The sequence below is a fragment of the Ochotona curzoniae genome, unplaced genomic scaffold, assembly GCF_017591425.1.
Source record: "Ochotona curzoniae isolate NIBS_2020 unplaced genomic scaffold, NIBS_Ocur_1.0 scaffold_3208, whole genome shotgun sequence".
Lineage (NCBI taxonomy): Eukaryota > Metazoa > Chordata > Mammalia > Lagomorpha > Ochotonidae > Ochotona > Ochotona curzoniae.
In genome coordinates, this window is record NW_024467106.1 from 5,355,123 (window position 1) to 5,381,198 (window position 26,076).

The 26,076-nt window shown below is 58.8% G+C and overlaps 2 protein-coding genes across 6 annotated transcripts; both read left to right on the forward strand.

The window, feature by feature from the left end:
- The first annotated feature begins 1,735 nt into the window (after positions 1-1,735).
- Positions 1,736-12,948, forward strand: ST6GALNAC6 (ST6 N-acetylgalactosaminide alpha-2,6-sialyltransferase 6). 3 transcript variants are annotated; one of them, XM_040963190.1, is made up of 7 exons: positions 1,736-1,862; positions 2,760-2,814; positions 4,160-4,250; positions 6,592-6,771; positions 8,039-8,445; positions 11,056-11,163; positions 11,649-12,948. In XM_040963190.1, exons 2-7 carry the CDS (start codon positions 2,789-2,791, stop codon positions 11,950-11,952), a joined length of 1,116 nt encoding a protein of 371 aa, XP_040819124.1. In that variant the 5' UTR covers positions 1,736-1,862; positions 2,760-2,788; the 3' UTR covers positions 11,953-12,948. The 3 variants fall into 3 exon arrangements, with proteins under 3 accessions (XP_040819124.1, XP_040819125.1, XP_040819126.1); XM_040963191.1 differs by having other exon boundaries at positions 1,775-1,862; positions 11,642-11,913; XM_040963192.1 differs by having other exon boundaries at positions 1,775-1,862; positions 11,645-11,913.
- Positions 12,949-17,279: 4,331 nt separating this feature from the next.
- On the forward strand, positions 17,280-24,869 carry AK1 (adenylate kinase 1). Of its 3 annotated transcripts, none has more exons than XM_040963268.1 (7): positions 17,280-17,349; positions 20,003-20,040; positions 21,309-21,344; positions 21,443-21,606; positions 22,092-22,208; positions 24,357-24,548; positions 24,628-24,869. In XM_040963268.1, exons 2-7 carry the CDS (start codon positions 20,034-20,036, stop codon positions 24,694-24,696), a joined length of 585 nt encoding a protein of 194 aa, XP_040819202.1. In that variant the 5' UTR covers positions 17,280-17,349; positions 20,003-20,033; the 3' UTR covers positions 24,697-24,869. The 3 variants fall into 3 exon arrangements, with proteins under 3 accessions (XP_040819202.1, XP_040819203.1, XP_040819201.1); XM_040963269.1 differs by lacking the exon at positions 17,280-17,349 and adding an exon at positions 18,942-18,960; XM_040963267.1 differs by lacking the exons at positions 17,280-17,349; positions 20,003-20,040 and adding an exon at positions 21,008-21,062.
- Positions 24,870-26,076: the final 1,207 nt, after the last annotated feature.

Genomic DNA, 26,076 nt, shown 5'->3' on the forward strand with positions numbered 1-26,076 from the left:
CATGACCCAGAGACAGCTTAAAGATGGAGCAAGGTGGACTTGAGTCATGTTCAAGCAGAAGGCCGTGGTGTGGACAAGCTGTGGGATGAGTCATGTGTGGTTTTAGCAGTCTCCCCACACCTGTCCTCGAGTGTCACAGCGCTGAGATTGGCTGGGTCATTATACCCCCTTTAGTTTCCCCTGCCCGTGGCAGTCCATGGTGCCAGAACGGTGGCTATGCGGGCTTCTTCCGGTTCTGTGGAATGTTACACAATATCGCTTTGCTGCATAGCTTAGCAGAAGGCAATTGTTCTGCACTTGGCTTTCCAAAGTGGTTCCACTAGCCCCAGCTCGCAGCTCGCTGATGCACCTGTGGTGATGGGCAGTGTGCCCTCCCAGGTCATGTCTGTGTAGTAAACCATCTCCTCGCGATGTTACTCTGTTGTTTTTCACTGTAGCATAAAATGATGTTGCTAAATATCCCAGGGGCCCAGCCCGATAGCTCAGTGACTAAATCTTCACCTTGCAGCTGCTGGAATCCCACATAGGTGCCGGTTTGAGTCCTGGTTGCTCCACTTCCCATCCAGCTCCCTGTTTGTGGCCTGGGAAAGCAGTGGAGGATGGCCCAAAGCCTTGGGACCCTACATCTGTACGCAAGGCCCAGAGGAGGCTCCTGGCTCCTGGCGTCAGATTGCCTCAGATCCGGTCATCGGGGTTATCGGTCATCGTGGCTGCTTTTGGAATGGACTAGCAAATGGAAGATCTTTCTCTTTGTATCTCCTTCTCTCTGTAAATCTGCCTTTCCAATAGAATCAATAAATCTTTAATAAATAAATAAATAAATATCCCAGAAATTAAGTAATCTTTACATTTTTTTCCCCCATTTTATTTGAAAAGCAGCCAAAGAGAAGTAAGGAGCCTGGAGTGGCAGGGATTGAAGTACCTGGTGCCTCCCATGGTACATGTTAGCAGGAAGCTGGAAGGGAAGTGGGGCTAGGAATCCAACCAGGTGCTCAGATTTGGGATGTGGTTATTATCCCAAACACTTTTTTTTAAAAGATTAATTTTAATTATTTGAAGGCACAAGTTAAAGTTACAGAGAGAACCTCTATTTATTGCTTTATCTCCGCCAAATGGTCCCAGCTGCAGGGGCTGAGGCCAAAGCCAAGAGCTTCTTCCTGGTTTCCCACGTGGGTGCAGGAGCCCAAGCACTTGGGCCATCCGCTGCGGTTTTCTCAGTCGCATAAGCAGGGAGCTGGACTGGAAGTGGAGCAGCCAAGACTGGAACCGGGTGCTTATGGGATGCCATGCCATGGGTGGCGGGTGTATGTGCCATTGCCCTGCCGGTAGGTGTTTCTGATTTCTCCCAGGGCAGAGGAAAGGGAAGGGGAAGTGAGAAGACCCGGGACTTGCCCTCAGCGAACGACCCAGCGGGAACTCCTGTGTGTAGAGCCCCATTGGGGGCTTCTCAATGAGGACCTCAGCAAGTGCGTTTGGGGACTGTTGTGGGGTCAGCGAGGCCACATACAGTGGGCCTGGCCCAAGTAAGCTAGGAGACTCCGAACACCCGCTGTCATTTTCGGGGTCTCCACGGGTGGCCCATGGGCGTCCCTGATGCGCGTCTACCGCCTCAGGACCCCGAGATTCTTACCCCTCTCCCATCCCCACGGGTGCCACCGCCGGGGCGGAGCCACCCGCGGCCTTCCAGGCTCCGCCCGCCTCCCAGGCCCCGGCCGGCGCTGCGATCGGCGGCGCTAGGACCGGGCGGGCCCGGGGCTGCGGCGGGGCCTGGGTGGCCGGAGGAGCGGGGACCCCGGCTCTCGGCTCCCGGCGCCATGTGAGGGGGCTCGGGGGGCCGCTGGGGCCCAGGCTCCCCGGCGGAGGTGAGCGAGCGCCGCGCGGGGGCGGGCGCTCAGGGCGCCGAGGAGGGGGGCCTCGTGAGCGGCGGGGTGGGGGGTCGCGAAGGCGGGGTGCCTAGTGCCCCTCGCCCACTGCCCAGGGCGGTCGCGGCTGCTCGGGGCCTCCGGCCGCTGCCACCCCATTGGGGCGCCGGGACCCTGCGCAGGTGCCGCTCACTTCTCCCAGCCGGGGTTCACCCTCCTGCCGCCCCCCCTCCCGGGGTGCGCGAGTTGGGAAGGGGATCCAGGGGCGATCCCGCCCCGCGTTAATCTATCCTCTCCCCGGGAACCCTCCTCACTCCCGGCTGGCCCGTGGGGGCGCCCCCACCCCACCCAGTCTTGGCCCGGGGTCCGAGTGCGCGCTCCTGGGCCGACACCTCCCCAGCCTGGGCGAGCGGCTCTGCGCGCACGGGGCTTGCGCGCCGCGCGGAGCCAGGCGCTGGGCACGCTCCCGGCGGCCTCTGGCCCCGCGGGCGGAGGGGGATCCTGCTGGGGGAACCCCGTCAGGCGCTGCCCTGAGCCGCCTGGTGTGACCGCACTGCCTAACCCGGCCGTGGGGTGGGCGCGCGTCTCTGGGCCTCGCTCTCTGGGTCTGTGAAATGGGGGGAAAGGGGATGGGGTTAGAGGTGCCTCCCCGGACCGGAAGGATGCAGGTAGTGGGCGACGCTGAGCCCCTTGGTACTAACGGAGGTGGCTGGGTTGGTTTGGCCCAGGGGAGCAGCGGTGTTTGGTTAGCGGTTCGCCTAAGGGGCGGCAGGCCGGGAAGGCGGAGTAACCTACAGATTTAGAGTCATTTCCAACATTGTGCGCCCCCGGCCTCATGTGCCTGTATCCTTCCAACAACCCCGAGAGTCACCTATTCTTATCATTCCCATTTCACAGATGAGGACACTGAGGCCCAGCGAGGTCACATGGCTTGCTCGAGGCCCCCCAGCCAGTAAGTGGTGGAACCGGATTCGTTCGGGCGCCTGACATGCTCTACTGACCATGGTGGCCTTCCGAAGGACAGGACTGGGAGGAGCTGATGGGGGGGGAACAGTGGCCGTGGCTGCGGAAAGCAGGGTCTAGGAGGTGGACCTCGCAGGCCAGGGCAGTCAGTAGACCCTGGAGGCCCGAAAGGCGGCTGCGCCCAGGTGTGGCCAGCAGGGCTCAAGGGGTGGCCCTGGGATTCTAGAATTTGTCCTAACGGTTTCTTGAGTTTAGGAATAAACGGGCTCCTTCTTCCTGATGAACCTCAGTTTCCCCGGCCGTCCAACTCGGTGGGGCCTCCCAGGCTGGTCAGCGGGGACAGAAACCTGACGCCAAGGGAGGGGGTGAGGGCGGGGCCCCCGGTAGCCAATGAGGAGCCGGTAGTGGGGGGTGCCGCCCCTGGTGGAGGTTCTGGGCTCCCAGGGCAGCGGTGGCCGCGTGGGTGTAAACAGCAGCCAGGCCAGGGGGCGGGCACAGCGGCGGGAGGCGGGCGCACGGTGCCCGAGCCCCAGGGTACACATCTCCGTTGCAGTCTCCCGACTGGAGGGAGGCTGGGTGCCACACTCAGGTCCTTTTTACAGGTGGGCCGGTTGAGGTCTGGGCCCCAGGGAGGTTGCGACGTTGAGGGGAGCAGTGGGCACAGAATTGGGAGATACCGGACAGGACAAGGTGGGGCCGGGAGGAAGACTGCCCAGGATTTTGCTGGCCGCCGCTGGACTGATAGAAAGCTTGGGCTCTGGTAGAGATTTCCAGGCCAGGACCCAAGCTGTGCTGCTAGCCCCTGGGATCTAGCTAATACATTCGGGATTCTCCCCCACCGGCTGCCTGCATGCAGATGGAGACCTGGGGGGGTAGGGCTGTGAGTGAGAGCAGATGTGGGTGGTGCCATCTGGGAGGTCTCCATCCCGTCCCCCAGGTAGGCAAGGGTGCAGGAAGGAAGGAGGCAAGGGCAGGGTCTGGAAGGGGAGGGGAGCAGAGGAGGTGAGGGGTCCCTGGGGGTGTCACTGCACTTTGAGTCCCTCGCAGGGCTGGAGAGCAGGAAGACCTGGCGTGCATCTGCTGAGTGGGGACAGGTGTGGCTGTGTGTGCTGACCAGGCAGGGAGAGGCAGGGCTCCGGCACCACCAGGCTTGTGTGACCTCAGGCTGTTCTTGCCCTTTCTGGGGCTCAGTGTCTCCATCTGTAAAGTGGACATAGCTCTGAGCCATCCAGTTCTGAGTACAGAGAGCTGATGAAGAAGGGAGGGTGAAGCCTGCGACCAGATGGACCCAGGGGAAGGTGCCGGGGGCTGTAACACTTTCTGGTGGCTTGCAGGTGTGACCCCACTTCCCTGCCCCCAGGGCCGCCTGCAGGACGCTGGCCCCTACCCCTGAGCAGACGGCGGAAAGAGATGAGTAACAACAAAGTAAGTCCCCTCACCCCGTGTCTTAGCCCCACTTCTTCATCTTGCTTTTGAAAAAGATTTATTTATTTGAAAGACTAAGTTGCAGAGAGAGAGAGAGATCTTCCACGCACTGGTCCACTCCCCAGATGGCTACAAGGGATGGGCCAGGCCGAAGCCAGAAAGCAGGACTTTTTTGGGTTTCTCATGTGAATGCAGGGGCCCATCTTCCGCTGCCTTTCCAGGCACAACAGCAAGGAGCTGGAGCAAAAGAAGTGGAGTAGCCGAGATTCGAACCAGCACCCATTAGGGATGCTGGCGTCACAGGTGTGGCTTTCCTCTCTGCACCACAATGCCGGCCCCAGCCCCACTTCTGAGTTGCATTCATTCTGTGACACCGTGGCCCCCAGGAGTCTCTCTACCAAGGGGCAGCTGAGCACAGGAGATTTGTGCTTGAGCCCTGACCTGCTGAGTGATCTGCGGTGAGCTCAGGGCCACCTTTGGTCTTGTTAGGCTTGGCAGGTGCATCTGTGGTCAAGAACTGGCTTAAGAAAGTGACCGGGAGCTGTGCAGGGGTGAGGCTGGGGAGGTAGAAATGGTGGGAGGCTGGAAGAGGGTCAGTGTTCAGAGCCAAAGCTTGGGACATGCATTCATGCATTCACCCATGCTTTACAGAACCCCTGAGTGCCCGACCCTGCTCATCCCCCGCCACACACATTTCCTGGGCTGAGCGTGACACTTCCAGGTTGGGGGCGAGGTGATTGTACTCGCTGGATGTCATCAGGAGAGAGTACATGATACAGAAGGCCATAGCTGGTGAGCCCCCCGAGAAACAAGGATCACATTTGTGGGGACACAGGCTGCCCCGCCTTCTGGTGCCTTTGCTTGCGGGTTTTCAACATTGCCGTGGTATGAGAGCCCTCCACACGCAGCCTCGGCTGTGCTTCGAGTTGTGTGTGCTCTTGGCTGCTCCTGTCCCTGCCCTGAGCTGGCAGTTTGTCATAGCACCCTCCTGTGTGGCTCCTAAGTCCCTAGGCCACAGCTGAGACTCTGCTGTGTGCCGCATGGCCAGGCTAGGGGTGTGGTCAGTTCCTTGCCTTATCGTAGTGTCACAAGGTGAGCAGTGTCTGTCTCCCCAAATTCATGCCAATGTTTAACGCGCCACCCCCGCCACATCTTGTGTCCATGGCTGATAGAGCTATGGCTGGTGACTTGAGAGCGTCGAGGCGCCGTGCTAGGATCGTGTCTGAAGGTGGGGCCTGCACAAAGAGGTGGGATTGGATAAGGTTGTTGGGGTGCAGCCCTGACTTTTTAGGGGAAGCCACAGGAAGGCAGGTGGAGAGTGTGTGCCCCATGTGTCTTTCTCAGGCCTGGCTTGTCACAGAGTTCCTCTCTCTGCACCAGCGGCTGATCCAGGGGGACCATCTGGCCTTGATCTTGACTGCGAATCCCCTTCCTGGGTAGCTCCTGGCAGGTGTTCAAGTTCCATTAAAAGAGAACTGACTCTGGGATATGGCCCTGTCATAGGTTGGGGGTTTCTGTAGAAGAATGGCAATATAAGGAGATACACACTCACTAGACCACCAGATACCAAACCCGAGCCATTGCCCCCGAGGTGCCTCTCCAGTGCCCTCTGCTGGCGAAGCTTATATGTAGCTGGCTGGAAAGGGCTCAGATGTATTTTGACAGAGCAGGCAGAAAGGGTGAACTTAGAGCTTAGGTGTCTGTTGGCATTCAAGGTCCAATTGGATCCAGGGCGCTCCCTGCTGGCCCCAGAGCCTTTAGCTGCTCAAGTTTTAAAAGCGGCCTTGTGTTTCATAGCACCTTACTCTCACACACTTCCAACCCGAGTCTCTGTATTCCTTATAACCGCTGACTCAGCCTGACTACTAGCTGTTACGCTGTCTTGTTGAGGAACTAACAGCAAAAGAAGTCTGCGAGTTTGATCTGTGCTTGGCTAAATCCTCAGATGTGGAACTGTAGACTCAGAACTGACTGTGTGTTGCTCAATTCTGGAGTGTTCCTGTTGTGACAAAGCTAGGTCTCCTGCCTTGTTCCACCTGCAGGCATCTCTTTTTTGCAACTGAGGGTCTCGTGCACCTGCAGGCAGCCTGGCCCAGCAACCACCCCCTGAGGTCTTGCGATGCCCCTGTCCCTGGGCTTTGGGGCCCCAGTGTGGGGTGGAGATGCGAGGCTGACCCAGGGTCAGTCCCCAGAGCTGACGGTCTATTTGAGGGGAGTTGGGGGTTGGTGGTTTGAAGGCAGTGTGAGCAGGGAGCTCTGGAGGCTGGAGGCCTTGCTGGAAGAAGCACGTGGGGGCTGGGGGAAGGGGAGCTGGGTGCTCAGTGGCCTCTCCCATCCACAGGAACAGCGGTCAGCAGTGTTCGTGGTCCTCTTTGCCCTCGTCACCATCCTCATCCTCTATAGCTCCAGCAGTGCCAATGAGGTCTTCCACTACGGTTCCCTGGGGGGTCGCAGCCGCCGGCCCGTCAACCTCAAAAAGTGGAGCTACGCCAGTGCCTATGTTCCTCTCCTCGGCAACAAGGTAGAGCCACCCCGAGGGGGAGCGTGCAGGGCTGGCCCTCTTCGGGGTCATGGAGCCCTCTGTCCACCTCTGCTGCACCTGCTGCTCCCGCTCCACCTCCCTCTCCCAAAGCCAACACCTCCCTGCTACAGGCAGGACTGACCCCACAGGGGGTCAAGGTCTCCTTGCTTGCTATGTGACCTTGGACAGGTCTCTTGCCGCCCCAGGTCCCATCCTTAGCGCCAGTTCTTTCCTAAGTTGTCCAGTTCTGCCTGCTTCCACGGTTCTGCTTCTGCTGGAGAAAGGCTAGGACGCTGCAGGCTTAGCGGCACAGAGGCAGCGACAACAGCGACTGCCTGTTACCCAGCGCGAAGCTCTGTGCTCCCTCGGAGACGATCACTGAGGCCCGGAGGAGCGGAACTGCTTGGCTGAGGCCACACAGGAAGGGAGGGGACAGGGCACTGCCTTCTGGAGGAGGAGCTGTGTACAAGCGTTTCCTTGAAAGGGGACTAAAAAAAGGCAGAATCTGGGAGAAAGTGGGACAGCTTGAGTGTGGGCAATGGGGCGGGCAGGTGGCAGAGCCCAGCTGAGAGAGGATCTCGGGACGCCAGAGCTCAGGAAAGTAGGAAAACTGTCAGTCCAGACACAGGGCACACGTGGCTACGTCTTGGTGTAAGGGCTTGTGTGGAATGCTTCCTGGAGGAGGTGGCATTTGACCTTCGCCTTGAAGGGTTAGTAGACCATGGGCAGCAACTCGACCCCTGAGATCATGTGGTTCCAACCCATTCACCTCCCCCACCCCCGTTCCTTCAGAACAAGGTAGTCTTGTTTGGAGCCGGGGACTGTGTGGTATCTCGCAGACCTGGGCTTAGCCAGCGCCTGAGTCCCAGCACCCTGCCACCTTGAACCTTGAACCTTGTACCTCCCACCTTGAACCTCCCCCAGGGTGGCTGCCCCCACCCCTCCTCCTCCACAGGCCTCCCCACACCCCTTTCTAGCCAAGCCATGCCCGGGCGGCTCCTGCTTGCCCTATGCGGCCCTCGTTCTTCCCAGCACATGCCACTCATGTTTGCCGTCTGTCTCCACAGCTGGGAGCTTCTCCAGGGTGGGAGCTGGGTAGCTCTGCTCCCAGTTTGGTCGCCAGTAGCTGCCTGGCTATAGATGGTGGCTGAGTGATGATGACTGGGGCTCCAATTTCCCTATCTGTGAAATGGGTCCAGTCATTTTTAGGGAGCACAGGACACAGCCATGACTGGGTCACCTCTGCTTGCTCCCCTCCCTCCCCCAGACGCTGCCTTCCCGGTGCCACCAGTGTGTGATCGTCACCAGCTCGAGCCACCTGCTGGGCACCAAGCTGGGGTCCGAGATCGAGCGGGCCGAGTGTACCATCCGCATGAATGATGCGCCCACCACAGGCTACTCGGCCGACGTGGGCAACAAGACCACCTTCCGTGTGGTGGCCCACTCCAGCGTGTTCCGGGTGCTGCGCAGGCCCCAGGAGTTTGTCAACCGGACCCCCGAGACCGTCTTCATCTTCTGGGGCCCTCCGAGCAAGATGCAGAAGCCGCAGGGCAGCCTGGTGCGTGTGATCCAGCGGATGGGCATGGCCTTCCCGCACCTGGAGGCCTACGCCGTCTCTCCCGACCGCATGCAGCAGTTCGACGAGCTCTTCCGGGGTGAGACGGGCAAGGACAGGTACCAGTCACCCACCTACCCATCAGCCCCAGGCTCCTTCCCAGCCTGCTCAGCCTAAGCACCTGCCATTCCCTACGCGGGCTGCCCTGAGGACCAGCTCCCTTCTTGTCAGATTTCTGTGGCTTCGCCTGCCTGGGAGGGCTTCCTCCCAGCATGTCCCACTCTGAGGGAACCAGGGCTCCCATCATGCTCTGCTCCAGGGTTCACAGTCACTGTTCACTTTCTGCTGCAGTCTCCCCCAGCAGCATCAAGACTTGACTGTTCCCAGCATGCCTTGCTTTAAACAGATAGTTGCTCCCAGAATACCCCATGCAACTAATTTCCCCCTAAAAAGCAAGGTCCAGTAAGAATATGATGCAAGGTACATCTCTAGTTTTTTGTTTTAAAAGATTAATTTATTTCTGTTGGAAAGGCAGATTTACAGAGAGAAGGAGAGACAGAAATCTTCACTCTGCTGATTCACTCCCTGAGTGGAGCTGTGCCAATCCAAAGCCAGGAGCCAGGATCTTCTTCTGGGTCTCCTGTGCAGGTGCAGGGTCCCAAGGCTTTGAGTCATGCTCTATTGCTTTCCCAGGCCACAAGCAGGGAGCTGGATGGGAAGCGGAGCTGCCGGGATTAGAACCAGTGCCCATATGGGATCCCAGCACATGCAAGGCAAGGACTTTAACCACTGGGCTAACATGCCAGTCCACGTTTGTAGGTTTTTTTTTTTTAATATTCATTAATTTTTATTGCAAAGTCAGATATATATAGAGAGGAGGAGAGACAGAGAGGAAGATCCTTCGTTCGATGATTCACTCCCCAAGTGACTGCAATGGCTGGAGCTGCACCAATCTGAAGCCAGGAGCGCCTCGGGTCTCCCACACAGGTGCAGGGCCCCAAGGGTTTGGGCCATCTTCCACTGCTTTCCCAGGCCTCAGGTAGGGATCTGGATGGGAAGTAGGGATGCTGGGATTAGAACCAGCGCCCATATGGGATCCTGGCACATTCAAGTCGAGGACTTTAGCCACTAGGCCACCATGCTGGGCCCCACATTTGTAGTTTTAATTTTAAAACATTTGAAAGGGGCCCAGCGCGGTGGCGCAGTGGTTAAGGTCCTCACCTTGCATGCCCGGGATCCCATATGGGCGCCGGTTCTATCCCGGCGGCCCCACTTCCCATCCAGCTCCCTGCCTGTGGCCCGGGAAAGCAGTCGAGGACGACCCAAAGCTTTGGGACCCTGCACCCGCGTGGGAGATCCGGAAGAGGCTCCTGGCTTTGGATCGGCATAGCATCGGCCGTTGCTCTCACTTGGGGAGTGAATCATCAGATGGAAGATCTTCCTCTCTGTCTCTCCTCTCTGTATATCCGCCTTTCCAATAAAAAATAATAAAAATAAATCTTTAAAAAAAAGTTTTGAAAGAGTTGGAGAAGAAAGACCTTCTATTGGCTGACTTGCACCCCAAACAGCCACTAAAGCCGGGAACCAGGAGTTTCTTCCAGGTCTCTCACGTGTTTATAGGGGTCCAAGCATGTGGACCAGCCTCTGCTGCTTTCCTAGGAGCATTAGCAGGGAGCTGGATGGGAAGTGGAGCAGCCAGGACATGAACTGGCTCCCATGTGGGATCCCGGGGCTTGTGAGGCAAGGAGTACAGCTGCTGGGCCCTCTTCATTTCAGGTGACAAACGGAAGTGTGTGGGTGCTTGCGGAATCTTCTTAGTACCCATTTCATATCTGCCAGGAGATGATGAAGCTCTCTCTTACATTCCTAACATTGGCATTTTTCTCTCCTTTCTTTGTCATTCTTGCTAGAGTTTATTTTAAAGGTTTATTCATTTGAAAGAGTAACAGAGAGAGGGAGAGAAAGATCATCCATCTGCTGCTTCACTCTAATTGGCTACAGCTGCTAGGACGGGGCCAGGCTAATGCTAGGAGCTTCTTCTGGGTCTCCTCCTGAGTGCAGAGGGTAAGGCACTTAGGCCCTCATTCGTTGCTTTCCCAGGCTCATTAGCAGGGAGCTGAATCGAAAGTGGAGCAGCAACCCTATGGGATGCTGTTGCTGCAGGCAGTGGCTTGATGTGCTATGCCACAGCACTGGCCCCAAGAGATTTAATTGGGGGGGCGGGAAGCACCTTCTACCAAATAGGGTGTTCAAGGGTTTCCGTTCATCTTGGAATCGATATCAAACGATGACCTAAGACATGCCCTGTGTTCTCTGCAATCCAAGGCACCTGGTGTGTGTTTCCACGCATAGTGCCTCTGCCAGGATCAAGTGCTTAGTAACCACGGGCGACCGCTGCTCCTTAAACACAGATCCGGGTTCATGGCCACCCCTCGCCCACCCTGTCTGGAGTCGAGTTTAGAGTTAGATCGTCTCAGTTGTCTCTCCTGGGGAATCTGCTCTGGGCGCAGGCACAGCCATGCGGTCACGGTCACTCGCAGCATGCCCGACTGTGCCAAGCACCCAGCACAGCTCATCCTTGCTTCTCCCTGGGTGCTCTGCCTGGAGATGTCCTCTGGCACACCCCGTGGCGGGGCTGGGCCCCAGGGTGGGCCTGCCCTGTGCTTCCTGCCTGTAAACTCCCCTGCCTGCCTCCTTGTCCCTTCACCTTGACCCATCTCTGTCCCCAGAGAGAAGTCACATTCATGGCTGAGCACCGGCTGGTTCACCATGGGGTTGGCGGTAGAGCTGTGTGACCATGTGCACGTCTATGGCATGGTGCCCCCTGACTACTGCAGGTGAGGCCGAGCCAGGGCCCTTCTGGGGAATCAAGGTGTCAGGAGCGGGGAGGTGTGGACTCCCTGGGCCTTTGTGTGGGTTTCTCACTGCTGGGCTCCACCCGATAGTGACTATGGCTGCTGACCCTGCTGGGCGGGCATTAACTGTGACTATATTTGTGGCCTTAATGCTTCCTCCAGGTGGCCTTGGGGGGATACCTATCCACTGTCTTCTCCCCATTTCCTAAATGAGGAAAACTGAGGATGTGCCGATGACCCAGAGGCAGGCAGGAGTGGGGGCCAAGCCACTGACCCACACCACTGCTCTTTCACTACACTAATATAATACCAATGGTTACAATCCTAGTCTACCCTATACCCATTTACAGATTTGGCAACGGAGGCCCAGGGGAGGGGTCCCTAAAGCAGGCGAGGGTCCGCAGGGACCAGCCCCTCGGCGCGTCCACCTGCGCTGATGCCGTGCCCCCCATCTCCTCCACAGCCAGCGGCCCCGCCTGCAGCGCATGCCCTATCACTACTACGAGCCCAAGGGGCCGGACGAGTGTGTCACCTACATCCAGAACGAGCACAGCCGCAAGGGGAACCACCACCGCTTCATCACAGAGAAGAGGGTGTTCTCGGCCTGGGCCCAGCTGTATGGCATCACCTTCTCCCACCCGTCCTGGACCTAAGCTGCCGCCCGCCCGTCTGCCTGTCCGTCTGCCCGTCTGTCCGTCCATCCGCACCTCTGGCCGTTTTCTGGCCAATCAAGGGCTGGCTGGAGTGTCTCCCAGCCAATCAGCGCCTTGATGAGGGTGTGAGGGTGTAGCCTTCTGCCGATTGGCCAATCAGGGATTTGGGAATTTGGTTACGAATCAGGGTGTCAGGGTCTGGCATAGTCAGGGTATTGGGGTGCTTCTGAGTCCATCAGGGGCTAAGGACATGGCCTTTCCCAGGAGGCCTTGGTTCAGAGTTCCCAGGAATGGACCCCAAATCACTTCCTCCTGGGCTGGGCTGCTGGGGGGATAGGAGCTGGGAACTTGGGGCTGCCCCCACCTTCAAGTGCCAGCATCAGGAAGGGAGACGCAGGGGTCGGAGCTGCGGAAGCCTGTGCCGAGGTCTCCCAGGCCAGAGATCAGGAGCCTGTCTTGGGGAGGTTTTGACAAGCCCTCCCCGCCCCCTCCCCGGTCCACTTCAGCGACTGACTGGAGTCTGAGACCCCCCCTCCCCCGACACTGAGTTGGGGGTTGTGTGGGGGTCCGTATACCAGGAGCCTGAGCCCCCAGCCCATGTTGAGCTCCCTGGTGGTGGTGGCCAGGGACGATCGGGGGTGCCCTTCCCTGACACCTTCTGGAACACTTTTGGGGGTTTCTGTGTCAATTTCCCTCAGGTTTGGGGGGACCCTACAGGGAGGAGACAAATCCTGAACCATCTTTTCAGCCTCCCAGCCCAGCTGCCATGAACCTGGCTCTTAAAGGGCCAGGCCTCTTTTTCTGCCACCCAGCAGGAGAGTTTTCCACCTGTTGGAGAAGACTTTGGGAGCTGAGAAAGGGGGCTCCCAGCCAACTGGGGTTCTACAGGGGCTTTCGAGAGTCTTCCTGGCCTTTGGGCTTGGATGCCCTGGGATGGCTGTAGGGAGCTGGGGGCTGGGTGCCCTGGGTCCTGGCCCTGTCACAGGCACTTTACTGAAGCAGGGGCTCGGATGGAGGGGAGGGAGGCCGGCCGTGAGCCCATTGCACACAGGGGTGATGGGGCTGTGGCCACTGTCCACCTCGTGGTTTTGTAATGATTCGTACAGGAATAAACACACCTAAACTCCACTGCTGTTTCCTGCATGTGTCTGAGCTGGCGCTCTGTGGCCCAGGAGCTCACAGAGGCCCACTGTGTGCTTTTATCACCTTTGCAGGGGCCAGTACATCAGGCATTTGGCTGCCTGGGAGGCAGCCTGACAGGTGTGAGGGTACCAAGCCCACCCTGCCTGTGTGTGACCCTGATCACTGTGGTACTGAAGCCACAGGCCCCCCAGCAGTGCCCTGGTAGTCTCAGTGGAGGGAGGAGGAGAGTTGAGCTCCAGGGCCTGGGAGGCTGAGAGGGGGCAACTGAAGTTTGGCCAGCAGGCACCCCCAGTAGGACCCCAGATGGGCTGAGGATGTGTGGGTCCCACCGCTGCCCACCACTGGGCTCTATGCAAAATGCCTGTTCCCTCCAGGGCGGCACAAGGCAGGGGCCATGTCTCCCAAGTTTACAAGCTGTTTGGACAGATAAGATGCCCTTGGGGACAGGGCTTAACAAAGGGTGATTTGTGCCAGACAAGGGCAGGCAGTCTGCTGGGCTCCCCAGGGGCTGGCTGAGAATGGGAAGGAGAGCTCTCTGTTGGCACAAGGCCAGCAACACAGGTGCTGGGCAGAGGAGGAATGTGGCCAGGAGTTGGGGGTCATCAATGGGGGCATCACAGCCTCAATCAGGAGGCAGCTGCAAAGAGGAGGAAGGAGATGACGCAGAGGACCGGGAGGGTGGTCTGAGGCAGCTTGGCCTGAGGCAGCGTTCTTGCCTGAAGACGCCAGGGGACAGCAGCTGGGAGGCTGGGAGGTGACCCAGCGGCCAGTTGACGGGCGTGCTGACAGAGGTCGTCTGTAGTAAAGAGGAAAGGAGGAACTTTGCACAGATCCAGCTTGGGGACCATCATGGGGTTTGAGGGATATGACACATTTTTTCCTGTCACAGCAAAGTCTTCTGGGATTGCCGGCCCAGAAATTCAGCAGCACCCTGGTCCCTCTGTCTGCCCAGGAGTTACAGAAAGACAGTGTCTAATTGGATGATATAGCAATGATGGACTAAGGTAAGGGGCTCAGGAATCAGTAGTCAAGCACAGACCAGGTTGGGGGACCCTCAGTGATTAAGACTTCTCTAAGCTCTCAGACACTGGGAGTTAATGGCCTGAAGGTCACATGGGTGGAGCCTCGTCCCACGCTGTGCTTGGGGACTGCCAGGAAAGGTCATGGGCATCAGAAAGGGCATTCCTGTGCTCCCACTGACTGCTAAGTCCACAACTGGTAAGCTTTGTGGGGCACTCAGCCACACAGCACTAAGAGGGGGTCGGTCACTGGGACGGTCCTCTGAGCCTCAGAAGGTGGGCTTTTGGTGGTAGAAACCTTGGGTGGGCGGTCTAGGCTAGGTGAGCCTAAGACCCCAGGCCCGCTGCCAGGATCCGGCGGATGCTGAACCCTCATGGCCAAAGTCAGCTTCCTGGGGAGTGACCACATCATGCTTCTTTGTCACCAGTGGCTGTGAGTCCCCTGTCAAGATCAAATCGCCTCCTGGTGGGGGGCCCAGTCCCTCCTGTGCCTGCGTTTATGCTCTTCTTTCTGACCCCTGGGAGGTCCAGTCCCCCATCACAGCCCTTCCTCCTCCTGGCTGGGCTTCCTGTCCAGCTGTTTCCTGAAGATGGCAGTGATGTTGCTGTTCCATCAGCCAGGCCCAACTGGGTCACCTGGCTCCCCGCCCCCCTGCCTGTTGCTGGTACGCCCAGCTGTCCAGCTGTGAACCTCAGAGGGAGCAGACCCTGCCTTGGGTTTGTTTTCAAATCTTGGAATTCTTTCTGTAACCAAAGTGTTTTTAACTGTTTTTTTTTTTTTAAATAAAAACCTTGGTTTTATTTTTCTGTTTACATTTTAAAATAATGTTCTGAATTGTTAGAATTGTTATGAAGTGACTTAAACCGTGCAGCTGATACAAGGTATACAACAATGCCATCACCCAGGCCCTGAAGGCAATTTCTGATTGTAAGATAACAAGGTTTATCTTCATGGAGCTGCAAGGCAAAAATTAAATAAAATCTAGGACTAGACTTTGCAAGCATAGCCACACACACAAATGCGATGGTTGCCCCTTGTCCTTTGTTTAGGGTATAGACAGGAAATAAAATCCTTGTATTTAATTGATCAAAAGATGTATTCATTTCCATTGAAAATGAAAATTTACAGAGAGCAGGAGAGACAGAGAGGAAGAGCTTCTGTCTGCTGGTTCACTTTCCAAGTGGCCACAATGGCTGGAGCTGAGTCGATCTAAACCCACGAGCACAGAGCCTCTTCGAGGTCTCCCACGCGGGTGCAGGGTCCCAAGGCCTTGGGCCATCCTCGACTGCTTTCCCAGGCCACAGGCAGGGTGCTGGAAGAGTAGAGCTGCCAGGATTAGAACTGGCATCCATACAGGATCCCAGCATTTGCAAAGCAAGGATTTCGCCACTGAGTCGGCATTCTGGGCCCAATTCCCACATTTTAGCATCCCAATAGTGGTAGATACGCAACTAAAATAATTAGGTCAAGTGCCTAAAATTGTCTTTTTAATTTGTAATGTTTACTTTTTTGGAATTTGCCAAAAAACAAACAATAAAATCCAAACTACACAATGCAAAGTCCTCCGAGCAGGTCAGCCATTCTCCTCAGAATTTCTCATCGTGTGCATGTCGACCACTGAGCCATCTCTGTTCTCTCCCTGGCTGCTTCCCACCCACACCTGGCCTGAGTCCTGGCACCTGCTTTCCTTGTCTATGTCTCATCTTCAGAGGCCTCAGAGAAGTGAAATCCAAGGGGGCTTATCTTTTTGGGACTGGCTTGTTCCACTTAGCACAGCATCCTCGAAGTTCATGGTCACACTCAAATGGTTTTCTATAAGATGTGATCCATGCTTGTGGTATAGGAAAAAAAAAAAAAAAACCTTGAAAGAGCTTGCGTAAAGTGTCAGTCTCACTTCAAACCTGGGCGGTCCCACGCAGACATCCACCCTGCCAGAGATGCCCTAGTTTCTCAAATTCAAGATGCCATGGATTTAAAAATGTGTTTATTTTTACTTATTTGAAAGGCAGAGCTACAGGGACAGACATGGAGATCTTCCATCCATAGGTTCATTCCTCTACTGCTAACAGGTGAGGGCCAGGTTGAAGCCAGGAGCTTCTTCCAGGTCTCCCACGTGGGCGCAAGGGCCCAAGCACTTGGGCCATCTGCTGCTGCTTTCCCAGGCTATTAGCAGGGAGCTGGGTCAGAAGTGGAACAGCTGGGACCTGAACCAGCACTCAAACAGCATTGCCAGCGGTGTAGGCTCACCACAATGCTGAGTCTGAGTCAACAGGATTGTAACTTTGCAGAATTAAAATGCAAAAAAGAAAAAAAGATCAAATCTGGGACTAGATTCCAGTCACAACCACACATGTGTGAACACACGCAGGCATATTTAGAGCTATTTTACGCAGGTTTGACTGGAGCAGCGTGGGTGGACTCTCACCAATGCTGGGCCTGTCAGGAGCCTCTTGTCTCACCAGTTCTCCTGATAAGTCTCATTTGACCACACATCTTGTGTGGCTCCCTGCTGCCTACAACACAAATCCCAAAATTCAATCCACCCCACCCCATCCTCTTGGGTTGCTGCCTTCCAGGCTATGCTGCCATGTGGTGGTCAAGTGTGTGGGTTCTGTTCTGCAGCTGGGTGGTCGGTTCTGGGCTCCCAGTCCTGTGTGCCACCTCTCTTGGCACCTACTGCCAGGGACCCGTCTCCTGACAAAGGGCGGGAGAAGCATGTGGCGTGCCACCAACAAGCCTCACATCCCATTCTTGTTAAGGATTTCAGCCCCAGGCCCCGCTGTCTTCTGATTGGTTTTACTCTTGTTAACAGGACAGGTGCTTGATGTGGGTGCTTACAACATCCTCAACATTGCCTGATCTAGGGGTGCTTCAGCCGTCTCTGTTGGGGGGGCAAGGCTGGATCTGCTCTGAGCAACAGCAGGAGATGAGTGTGCCCCACAGTGGGTGTCGGTTCAGGTCCTCTGGCAGAGTCTGGCCACTCTGCCCCTGTAGCATCTTGTGCCAGCTGCCTCTCATCTTTGGGCTTAGTTTCCCCTGGAGTGATGGTGGGCAGAGCAGCGGGGGCGCAACAAACGCTGCTGGCAAACCGCGAAGGGCAGCGCGCAGCCACTTTTGGATGATCCTCCAGGGGTGCCAGTCTTGCCCGGGCTCGCCAGGCCCAGGCCCCCCCTCGCCCAGGCCCCCTCCCTCCTTGCCCGCTCCCCCTCCCTCCCAGCCTCGGGGAGCGCCGGTTCCCAGCATGCCGCGCGCTGACAGCCTTATAAATAGTCGCCTTTGCGGGCGGCCGTAGGACGGGTAGGGCACGTACGGCCCGGTGCCCACCGCAGCCGCCCCCTACCCGCACCGCCAGGTCAGTTCGCGCTCACCCGCGGCTGGGGCGGGGGGATGGTGCAGGGGGTAAGATGTCTGTGCGCGGAGGTTGGGGGAAGGCGCCCCTGCAGGGCGCGGGGCCGCGCACCTGGTGGGGGGGTGCGAATGTGTTTGCGTCCGGCTGGGTTTGTGCGTGACTGCACGCTCGGCGGCGGTGACCTCTCTTTGCGTGGTTGGCGCCTTCGGCTTGGGCGTGCGCCCAGGTGCTGTGCCTTTGTGGATCGGCGTGTGTGTGTGTGTGTGTGTGTGTGTGTGTGTGGCAGCCCCTCCTGGCTTCCCAGGCAGTCCCCCTTTCGTCCCTGGCAGCTCTCGGGGTCCCCAGGTCCCTGCTCTTGGCTCATCCCTGCTGAGGTCCCCCGGAAGTGGGTGAGGGTGACTGGGGCCTGGTCTCCTGCCCCAGAGAATCCCAGGAAGGGCCAGCTCAGAGGGGCTGTCCTGGCTAGTCACTGGAGAGTTAGGGGCCTCCAAATCCCTGGATACTTGGGTCCCTGCCCCAACCTCCTGCCTGCCAGGGCCAGCACACCAGGACTGCCCATGGCCCCCTCTACTGACCACCCCAACCACAGTCACAGCCACAAGGCCAGAGAGGGGACACTGCCACCCAAGGTCACACAGCTGAGCGATGAGACTGGGACTGGAGCCTCAGGCAGTTGCCAACTCCTGGGAGGGCTGCTCTTGGCTCAGGAGCTGGGAGTTTGCGTGGTGATGAGGGTGATGTCCCTGCCTCTGCCGGGCCTCAGCTCCCTGGATGCCCCAGGAGAGCACCCAGGCCTGCCCTGGGAGCCTTAAAAGGCTTGGGTGAGGGTGTGCTGAGCCCGTAACCCAACCCCGCTTGGACCCCTGGCCTCTAGGAGGCCTCCCTCTTCACCATCCAAGTTATTTTGGTCCAAGGAAACGGCAGGTGCCAGCAGGACAGAGGGGCTTGGGTTACCCGGAGGCCGGGTCAGGCCACACTGCTCAGGGCTTCACTGTGGCTAGACCTGTCACGGGGCAGTCCCCCACCCCTGGGCAGCTGCTAAGGGGCTGGAGGCACTCAGCCCTCCTTCAGCCCACTCAGCAGGAAAGTGGCTGTAACTCATGCCCCACAGGGAGGCACCACCAGCATAGCTATCTTGGGCCCTGCCAGGTGCCAGGCCCAGAGTGGCAGACCTGAGTGTGACCCCAGTGGACCTCTGAGCTAGTCCATGTTCAATCCCTCCCCCAGCCCTGTGCTCAGCACCCCTCAACCTGGTGTCAGGTCTTGCAGGTGAGGCACACAGCTCCCCACCCCTCCACCACCCCCAATCCAAGTGGCATGCCTGGCATGTCTGGTGCTGAAGAAGCTTAGAGAAGGCACCTGCTAGTGTGGGAGGGAGGGCACAGTCCAGGAGGCCTTCCGGGAGATGACACTTGAGCTGAGTCTTCAGCCATGGCAAGTGGGGGAAAGGCAGCAGTGCTGCGTGACATATCTGCCAAGGTGTGGAGAGTCATCACCACGGTGAGTGAAGGGGCTCCACGCCCGAGGCAGCACTTGCGACCCTGCCAGCTCGGTTAAGGGACTGGGTTTTGTCCTGGGAACTGAAGAAGTCGCTTACAAAAGGCTTGTAAGCAGGTGAGTGACATGGGCCCATGCTTGTCAGCCAGGGGTGGACACACTGAAACGGGGTGAGATGGAGCAGGGGAGGCTGGTCGGGGAGGTTGGATGGAGGTAGTAGCTGCAGTGGTGGGAGAGGAACTTTGTAACTCTGCTACTAATGTGGGGCTGCACAGGGCTGGGAGCCAGGCCTGAGCTTGCTGCGCAGGTGTGAGGGGTCCCCCAGCCGAGGCCCTGAGGGAGAGGTTGACGGACCTGGGAGATAGGGTTCAGGGTCAACATAAGGATGATTCTTGATCATGGCTGGTGGTGTTGGGATGTGTGTGGGATGGGGTGATGGGGGGAAGGAAGAAGGGGCCAGAGATGGGAAGGGGCAGTTTGGAGGCGCTGATGAGGGCATGAAGTGGTAGGGGAGGCGTAGGGTTGGACCCTGGGAGAGGTTGGGGAAGGGGGCAGTGAGACAAGGTTCTTTCCCCCTTGAGAGGGGGAATGGCAGAGCCCCTGTGTGTGAGGGGGAGATTAGCCCACCCAGAGGTGCAGGGACAACAGTCTGGAACCTCTCACTTTGAACACTGGCAGGAGTTCCTGCAGACCCCACACCCTTGGGCCCAGGAGTGCTTTAACGCATCCTGGTGCAGGAGGCGTCCCAGGTGAGGCGTCCCAGGGTTCTGTTATACCAACAGCTTCCCGGCAGGCAGGCTCCCCCATCCTCTGTTGTCAGGGTGCTGGGCAGACAGTGGCCCCGCCTCTGGTTCCTGGAGCCATACGGGAGTGGTTCCTCAAGGTGCCTCAAGGGTGCCTTTGTTGCCACCCTTGAGGCACCCCAGGGACACAGCAGGGGGTGACCAACCGTCCTTCAGGGGCAGATGACACAACGGAAACTGCAGAGGGAAGGGAACTTCCTCAAAGTGACCCCCACCCTCTGCCCTCAGCTTGCATATATACTGAGCCAGGCCGTGCTAGGCGCCCTGCGTTGCAGCTTAAGCTGAGCCGGGGTGGGGAGAAGGACCTCCCCCTGGCCCCCCTCCTCCACACACACACCTGTGCCCTTGTCTTGCAGACGCTGATTCAGCTCCTCAGACTGTGACAGGATGGAAGGTATGTGGTGCTCCTGCCCATAGCCTGGGCCTCAGTGTGCCCAGCTGCGAAGGGGGTCTGCTCCCAGAGAGGCAGGGAGGAGCTGGAAGAGGCTCAGGCTGCTGGAGTGGGCCCACCTAGGAGTTTCTGGTCTCCTCTTCCTCCAGGCCCCCATGGGTTAATTTTAGACTCAGTGAGGTCTTCCTGCACTCCTGGAGCCCCCATGCCCCACCTCCACGCCCCTCCCATGGTATTTATACAGCTGAGCCCTGCCTGTCTGGGGCTGGGGGGGTCTGCTCTGCCAAGGGAACTCCCCTGCACCGTGTGCACAGAGCCCACCTCATGAGGCCAAGGCCATCCCTGGCCCTCTCTGAGATGAAAAATGGTGTGCCTGCAAAACCAATCCCCCTCAACCCGGTTCCTCTGGGCTGGGCCCGAGAGAGTGTGAATGGCCCACCCCTGGCTGGGATGCCGGCAGTACCACTGCTCACCCCTGGTACCGGGCAATCCTGGCTGCTGCCACCGCTGCGAGCCAAAGTCTTTGTATTTCCCTAGTACTCTGCCCCACGAACTTCAGTCACCCCGTGGCTGCAACCTCTTGCCCAGTCTCAAGTGCCAAGGGACCACAGCCTGGAGAAGTTTCTCTGACCGCTCCTCTAGGCACCACCCTCTTGCCCACACCCCACCCCTTGTCTGCCTGCCCAGGAGCAGAGGGAGACCTTAGTTTCCTTCTGTCCAGCAGTGAGGGGCTGGGGAACACGGTCACCCCAGCTTATGCAGAGGTAGAGGGCAGAACCGAAGTTGCTTGCTTCCCTGTCCAGACAAGAGCTGCGCACGCCCACTGCAGCCCTCCTCCCTGGCAACTGTCTCCATGGCAACACACGTTGTGGTTGCCAATGCCACATCATCGCCGTTGGAGCAGGCCGGCAGGCAATGGGCAGGGCCAGGCCTGAGAGGGACAGGGCAGGGGCACTAACAACACAGGACCATGGGATGCTGCTCTTCCAATGACCCTCGCAGCTGGGCGGACTCTCAGGCCAGAGGTGACCCAGCCCTGCTGCCTTCCACGTGCAAGGGGGGTGTCCTGGGGGCCATGTCCGGGGCCCCAGGCTGTGCCTCCTCTCAGCTCCTCTATCCTTAGGGCATCCTCACCTCTCTGCTTTCTCTCGGCTGGGACTGGGCTCCCTGTCCAGTGTCCGAGCCGTGTTAGGCCTGGGGTCCCAGCAAAGCCTAGGCTGTTGGTCTAGCCTGGCCCTGAGCTCTCCGTGTTGCCCTCTTCTGTCCCACAGAGAAGCTGAAGAAGGCCAAGATCATCTTTGTGGTGGGTGAGTCATGGGCAGGAGGGCAGGAGTCTGGCCGCGGCACCCTGGGCTCCCCAGCTTCCCTGTGACCACAGGGTTTCTCACTGTGCGGGCACTTGCAGGCGGGCCCGGCTCGGGGAAGGGTACACAATGTGAGAAGATTGTGCAGAAGTATGGCTACACCCACCTGTCCACTGGGGACCTCCTGCGGGCCGAGGTCAGCTCGGGCTCAGCCCGGGGCAAGAAGCTGTCGGAGATCATGGAGAAAGGGCAGCTGGTGCCACTGGTGAGTGGCCCCGGCGCCAGGCTGGCAAAGCCCATGCCATGCTGGCCAAGTTGACAGTGGCCCTTCCCTGGCCGTGTCCCCTCCTATGGGTCTCTGCTAACTTATTCAGAGAGTTCCTTCCAGAAGCATTCAAGTCCCTGGGGTACCCTGTCTTGTTACCCAGTCCCCACCTGTCCTCTCACTGCCCTGGCCTCTCTATCCCCTAGATGAGCCCACCCTCCTTCTGCCTGCCTCTCCCTGATCCCCAGCTAAGACCCCTCCTCTAGTTTCAACCCCCTGAGACCTCTTCTTTATTGTACCCTATGTGCCCTGCTGGGCCTTCCCTAGCCTGAGATGGGAGCTGTTGGTTTAATCAGAAGACTCTCGTTGGAGAGGGAGTTTGCCGAGGGTGTAGAGGTTGGGGTGCAGGAAACACATGAGCCAAGGCCCTAGAGGAAGGCTGGGGAGGAAAGCTCCAGAACCTTCTACTGTTGCTGCGCCCACAGGAGACGGTGCTGGACATGCTCCGAGATGCCATGGTGGCCAAAGCAGACACTTCTAAAGGCTTCCTCATCGATGGCTACCCACGGGAGGTGCAGCAGGGGGAGGAGTTTGAGCGGCGGGTAAGGCCCAGACCTGGGGCAGGAACGGTGAGGCAGGCCGGGATGCAGAGGAGGATCCAGAGAGGGAAGAACCCAGCTAGGGAATTCCCAGGCCCGAGACCCTGGGCCTTTCCTGGGGACCCCCAGTTGGGGATGGGGGGATCAGGCTGGAAAGGCAGGCCCAGTGGATGCCTAGGGTTGTGAATGGCATTATTGTGGTTACTCCCCAGGGGCACTATGCCCTTCATAGGGGCACCTCGCACAAGCACACATGTGTGCTTACATAACCTTGACAGTACAAGGGTATAGCACACACATGCAGCAGGGGCATACATGTGTCTCTGGGGCACAAGACCTCGAAGGCAAACATGGGGAAGCTGAACGCCTTGAGGGGAGAGAGCAGCAGAGAGGGTGGTGGGATTCTTGGGTCCCCCCCTTGAGATTGGAGTCAGGACCAGGCCTCCAACCCTCCACTCCCGGTCAGGTCACTATGGGAGTCACCTTGGGGCTTCTGTAGTTCCAAGCTGCAGCCAAAAGATTGTGTTTTGACCTCTGGGCATCGGCAAGACCCCAAGAGTCTGTTCTGTCCTCAGTCTCTTTTCCTCTCTGTAAAACAGGGGTTGGTTGGGCTCCTGTCTGACCCCTGATCCTGCACCCTGTGGTCGCAAGCCAGGCAGCTTTGAGGACTGCCCTGTCCTGGCCCAGACCCCTCAGCAGTGATGTCCCCTGTAGCCTATCTAGTAAGTGGGGTCCACGGAAATTCCCATTGCCCGGCTCCAACCAGATGGTCCCCAGGGCTCTGGGCAGCCGTATTCTGAGATCTGGACACCAGGGGGCACCAGGGTGTCACTGAGGGAGAAGGGGTGGCCCTCTGGCACGGCTGGAGGACCCAGAAAGGAGAAGGTGTGTGGCCTGCTCCAACCTCTTCAGACCAAGTGTCCAGAGCTGATGGGAAAACGGGGGTTCTACAGCCCAAGCCCCAGCCCAGGAGCCCCTGCCCAGGGCCTGAGCCACCTTCACAGATTCACTGCCTCCACCGTGTGTGTGTGTGTGTGTGTGTGTGTGTGTGTACACACATGCAGGTACATGTGTGTGGACAGCTGGCCCTGAGGAGGCTGAGAGGCTGGTGGCCTGTGGTGGCCTTGCAACTGGGGTGACGCGGCTGATCCTGGCCCAGCCCCCAACCTGCTCATGGTCCCCCCTGCACGAGGAGAACCCTAGAAGGTTGTCCTTCGTCAGTAGACAGCAGCGGAGGCCACCCTCCTTGAAGATGTCACTTCCAGTCCTTAGAACCCCCAGGAGACAGGGGCGGGAGTTGGGGTGGGCTCAGAGAGGGCAAGCAGCCAGGCCTAGGTCACAAAGCTGGGCAGGTGGAGGGGAGCCCTGGGATGGTCTGTGCTGGGGAGTAGCTTGCGCCTGCCATGGCCATGCAGAGAGGCTGCAGCAGCCAGCAGGGAAGGGCATGCGTGTGCAGGCCTGTCCCTGGCAGGCCTGAGTGCGTGCAGGGCTGGGGAGGCCACGGCAGTGCAGAAGGCCTGGTCCCTACCCTGAGGCTGCAGTAGCCAGGAATGATGGCTCTGTCGTTGCGGTTGGTGCTCCCTGGCTCTGGGAGGAGGCCCAGGGGTTTCTCTCCTATAGGCCTGGAGACCTGGTGGCGACAGAGGCAGGGGCCTACTCCTGGGGACTGGTGGCCAGGCAAGGGGAGGGCTGTGTCTCGGAGGGGCAGCGTGGAGGCCAGCTCGGGCAGTGGGTGCGTTCTCCCCACTCCTCAACAGGTCTTGCAGGAGCTCATCCCCCAAGGACTCAGCAGCTCCCCCTCTCCCGCCCCCCTTTTCCTCTGCCTAGCCAATGCCCCAAGGTCAAAGTCAGAGGCTACAGGCTAACTGCATTTCTGGAGGGTCTCGAGGTGCCAGTAATAGGACTGAGAGGGCACACCAGGGTGCAGGTGCAGGGGAGGGGCTTCTGGAGGTCAGGGGGCGGGGTCAGGGTGGAAGGGCAGGACTCCTGGCCAAGGGTCGCTGGTGGGTCTAGGCCTGGCATGGGAGGGGCAGGAGAGCAGGGGCTGCCACCAGGAGAGCCAGGACCCTCCGCGTGGGGGTGCGGACGATGGGGTGGCAGCGCGTGGCGCAGGAGCCCGGGTCCCTGTGACGTGGTGGCCCCTGCACGCAGATCGCGCAGCCCACGCTGCTGCTGTACGTGGACGCAGGCCCTGAGACCATGACGAAGCGGCTCCTGAAGCGCGGAGAGACCAGCGGGCGGGTGGACGACAATGAGGAGACCATCAAGAAGCGGCTGGATACCTACTACAAGGCCACGGAGCCTGTCATTGCCTTCTATGAGAAGCGCGGCATCGTGCGCAAGGTGCACCCCCGCCCCAACCCTCCCCCGGGCTGCTGTGCCGCCTGCCCCCTCCGTGGCCTCACGGCCTGTCTCTCCTCAGGTCAACGCCGAAGGCTCCGTGGACGATGTCTTCTCGCAGGTCTGCACCCACCTGGACGCCCTGAAGTAGCCGAGCGGGGGCCCTTCCCTGGTTCCGCCCGCAGCCGCCCGCCCCTGTCCTGCCTGGAGGAGGTCGCCCTGGCCCCAGCCCAGCGCCTCCGCCCTGCTCTGTGGAGCACAGACAGAGGAAGCCACGTTATCCTGTTTTCACGGACAACCCAGCACTAAAGGAATTGCCAAGGACATTTCGGTTTACTCCTTTTTTTTCTTCCTTCCAATCAGAGTTGATTCACCTGGGTGTGCCCGCCACGCGTGAGGCCTTGGCCCCTCAGCCCACCTCCAGTCAGCGCCTCCCCTCCCCCAGCTCTGGTGGGAGAGCCCCACCCGGGGGCCAGGCCCGAGACCCTGTGGTGACAGCAAGGTGGGCACCTTGCTCTAGGGCACAGCCTGGGTTCCTCTGCACCCTGCTGACACGGCTTTCATCTCTTTGTGTCTGGCCCTCCCTAGGCCTGGGCTTGGCAGGCAGTGAGGTCATGGGCTGGGGGCACTTCCTGGGACGGATGGGTGGTGCCCGCCAGTCCCCAACCCCAAGAGAACAGCGAGGTGGCCTGCTTGTGCACCAAACCCAGGCTAGGAGGTCAAGGCTACTGCAATTGAATGAGAGCGCAGAGTCAGGCTCAGGGTCACCTCTTTGGTGGTGGTGGTGTGGGGTGTGACCTGGAGGCCCCCCAACCCGGATGGTTCTGAGCAGCTCGCAAGCACAAACGGAGTCACTTGCAAGCCCAAACTAGGCCCTACGCACAGCTCTGACCACAGCCCACTCCCTGCCCCAAGTTGGGACAAGTTAGGGGCACAGGCAGGGACAGGAGTTTGACGTGGTAACCAAAGAACCGACAGGCAGGCCCACCTTCTGGGTTCTGTTTTTGCTCGTTCTGTGGCCTCATGGCTAGAAAGGCTCCATTCGGTGCTTGCCATGTCCTTGACAGCTGTCTGGGGCCCGGTCGAGGCTCCCCATGGGACCCAGGCGCCCTTGGCAGCCCCTGCCTGGGCTCATGTGTGCTCAGCATGCCCCCTTCTGTGACTGGCAGGGACCCTGGGCTCTGACCTCCACTAGTTCTTCCAAGTTCCCCCTCAAATAAATGTATTTAAGTTATAAAGAGAGAGTCTGCTGAGAGAAGCACCTGGAATCCACAAGAGAGGGGCACGCGTAGGCCAGGGCAGGCTCCATGGAGGGTACCAGCCTCAGACACAGGCCTCTGCACCTGCTCTCCTGCTCTGCACATTGGCCTGGGCAGGTGGGCAAGCAGGAGCTACAGATCCCGGGGGACCTCGGGCCCCCCACAGGTTGCGCGTGAACACGCACACTCCCCACACTGACACACTCATCGAATACATGATGCACACCACGACTCTCCACTCTCACACCAAGACACGCATACAGGCGCACAAC

What these genes read in the sequence shown, in the direction of transcription:
- ST6GALNAC6 (XM_040963190.1), top strand. Translation starts at nt 2,789, where the DNA reads ATGGCTTGCTCGAGGCCCCCCAGCCA. An exon ending in GGTGAGACGGGCAAGGACAG is followed by an intron (nt 8,446 to 11,055) that starts GTACCAGTCACC and finishes CTCTGTCCCCAG; the next exon opens with AGAGAAGTCACATTCATGGC. An exon ending in GTGCCCCCTGACTACTGCAG is followed by an intron (nt 11,164 to 11,648) that starts GTGAGGCCGAGC and finishes CTCCACAGCCAG; the next exon opens with CGGCCCCGCCTGCAGCGCAT.
- AK1 (XM_040963267.1), top strand. Translation starts at nt 21,008, where the DNA reads ATGGGATGCTGCTCTTCCAATGACCCTCGCAGCTGGGCGGACTCTCAG. An exon ending in AAGGGCAGCTGGTGCCACTG is followed by an intron (nt 21,607 to 22,091) that starts GTGAGTGGCCCC and finishes CTGCGCCCACAG; the next exon opens with GAGACGGTGCTGGACATGCT. An exon ending in AGCGCGGCATCGTGCGCAAG is followed by an intron (nt 24,549 to 24,627) that starts GTGCACCCCCGC and finishes GTCTCTCCTCAG; the next exon opens with GTCAACGCCGAAGGCTCCGT.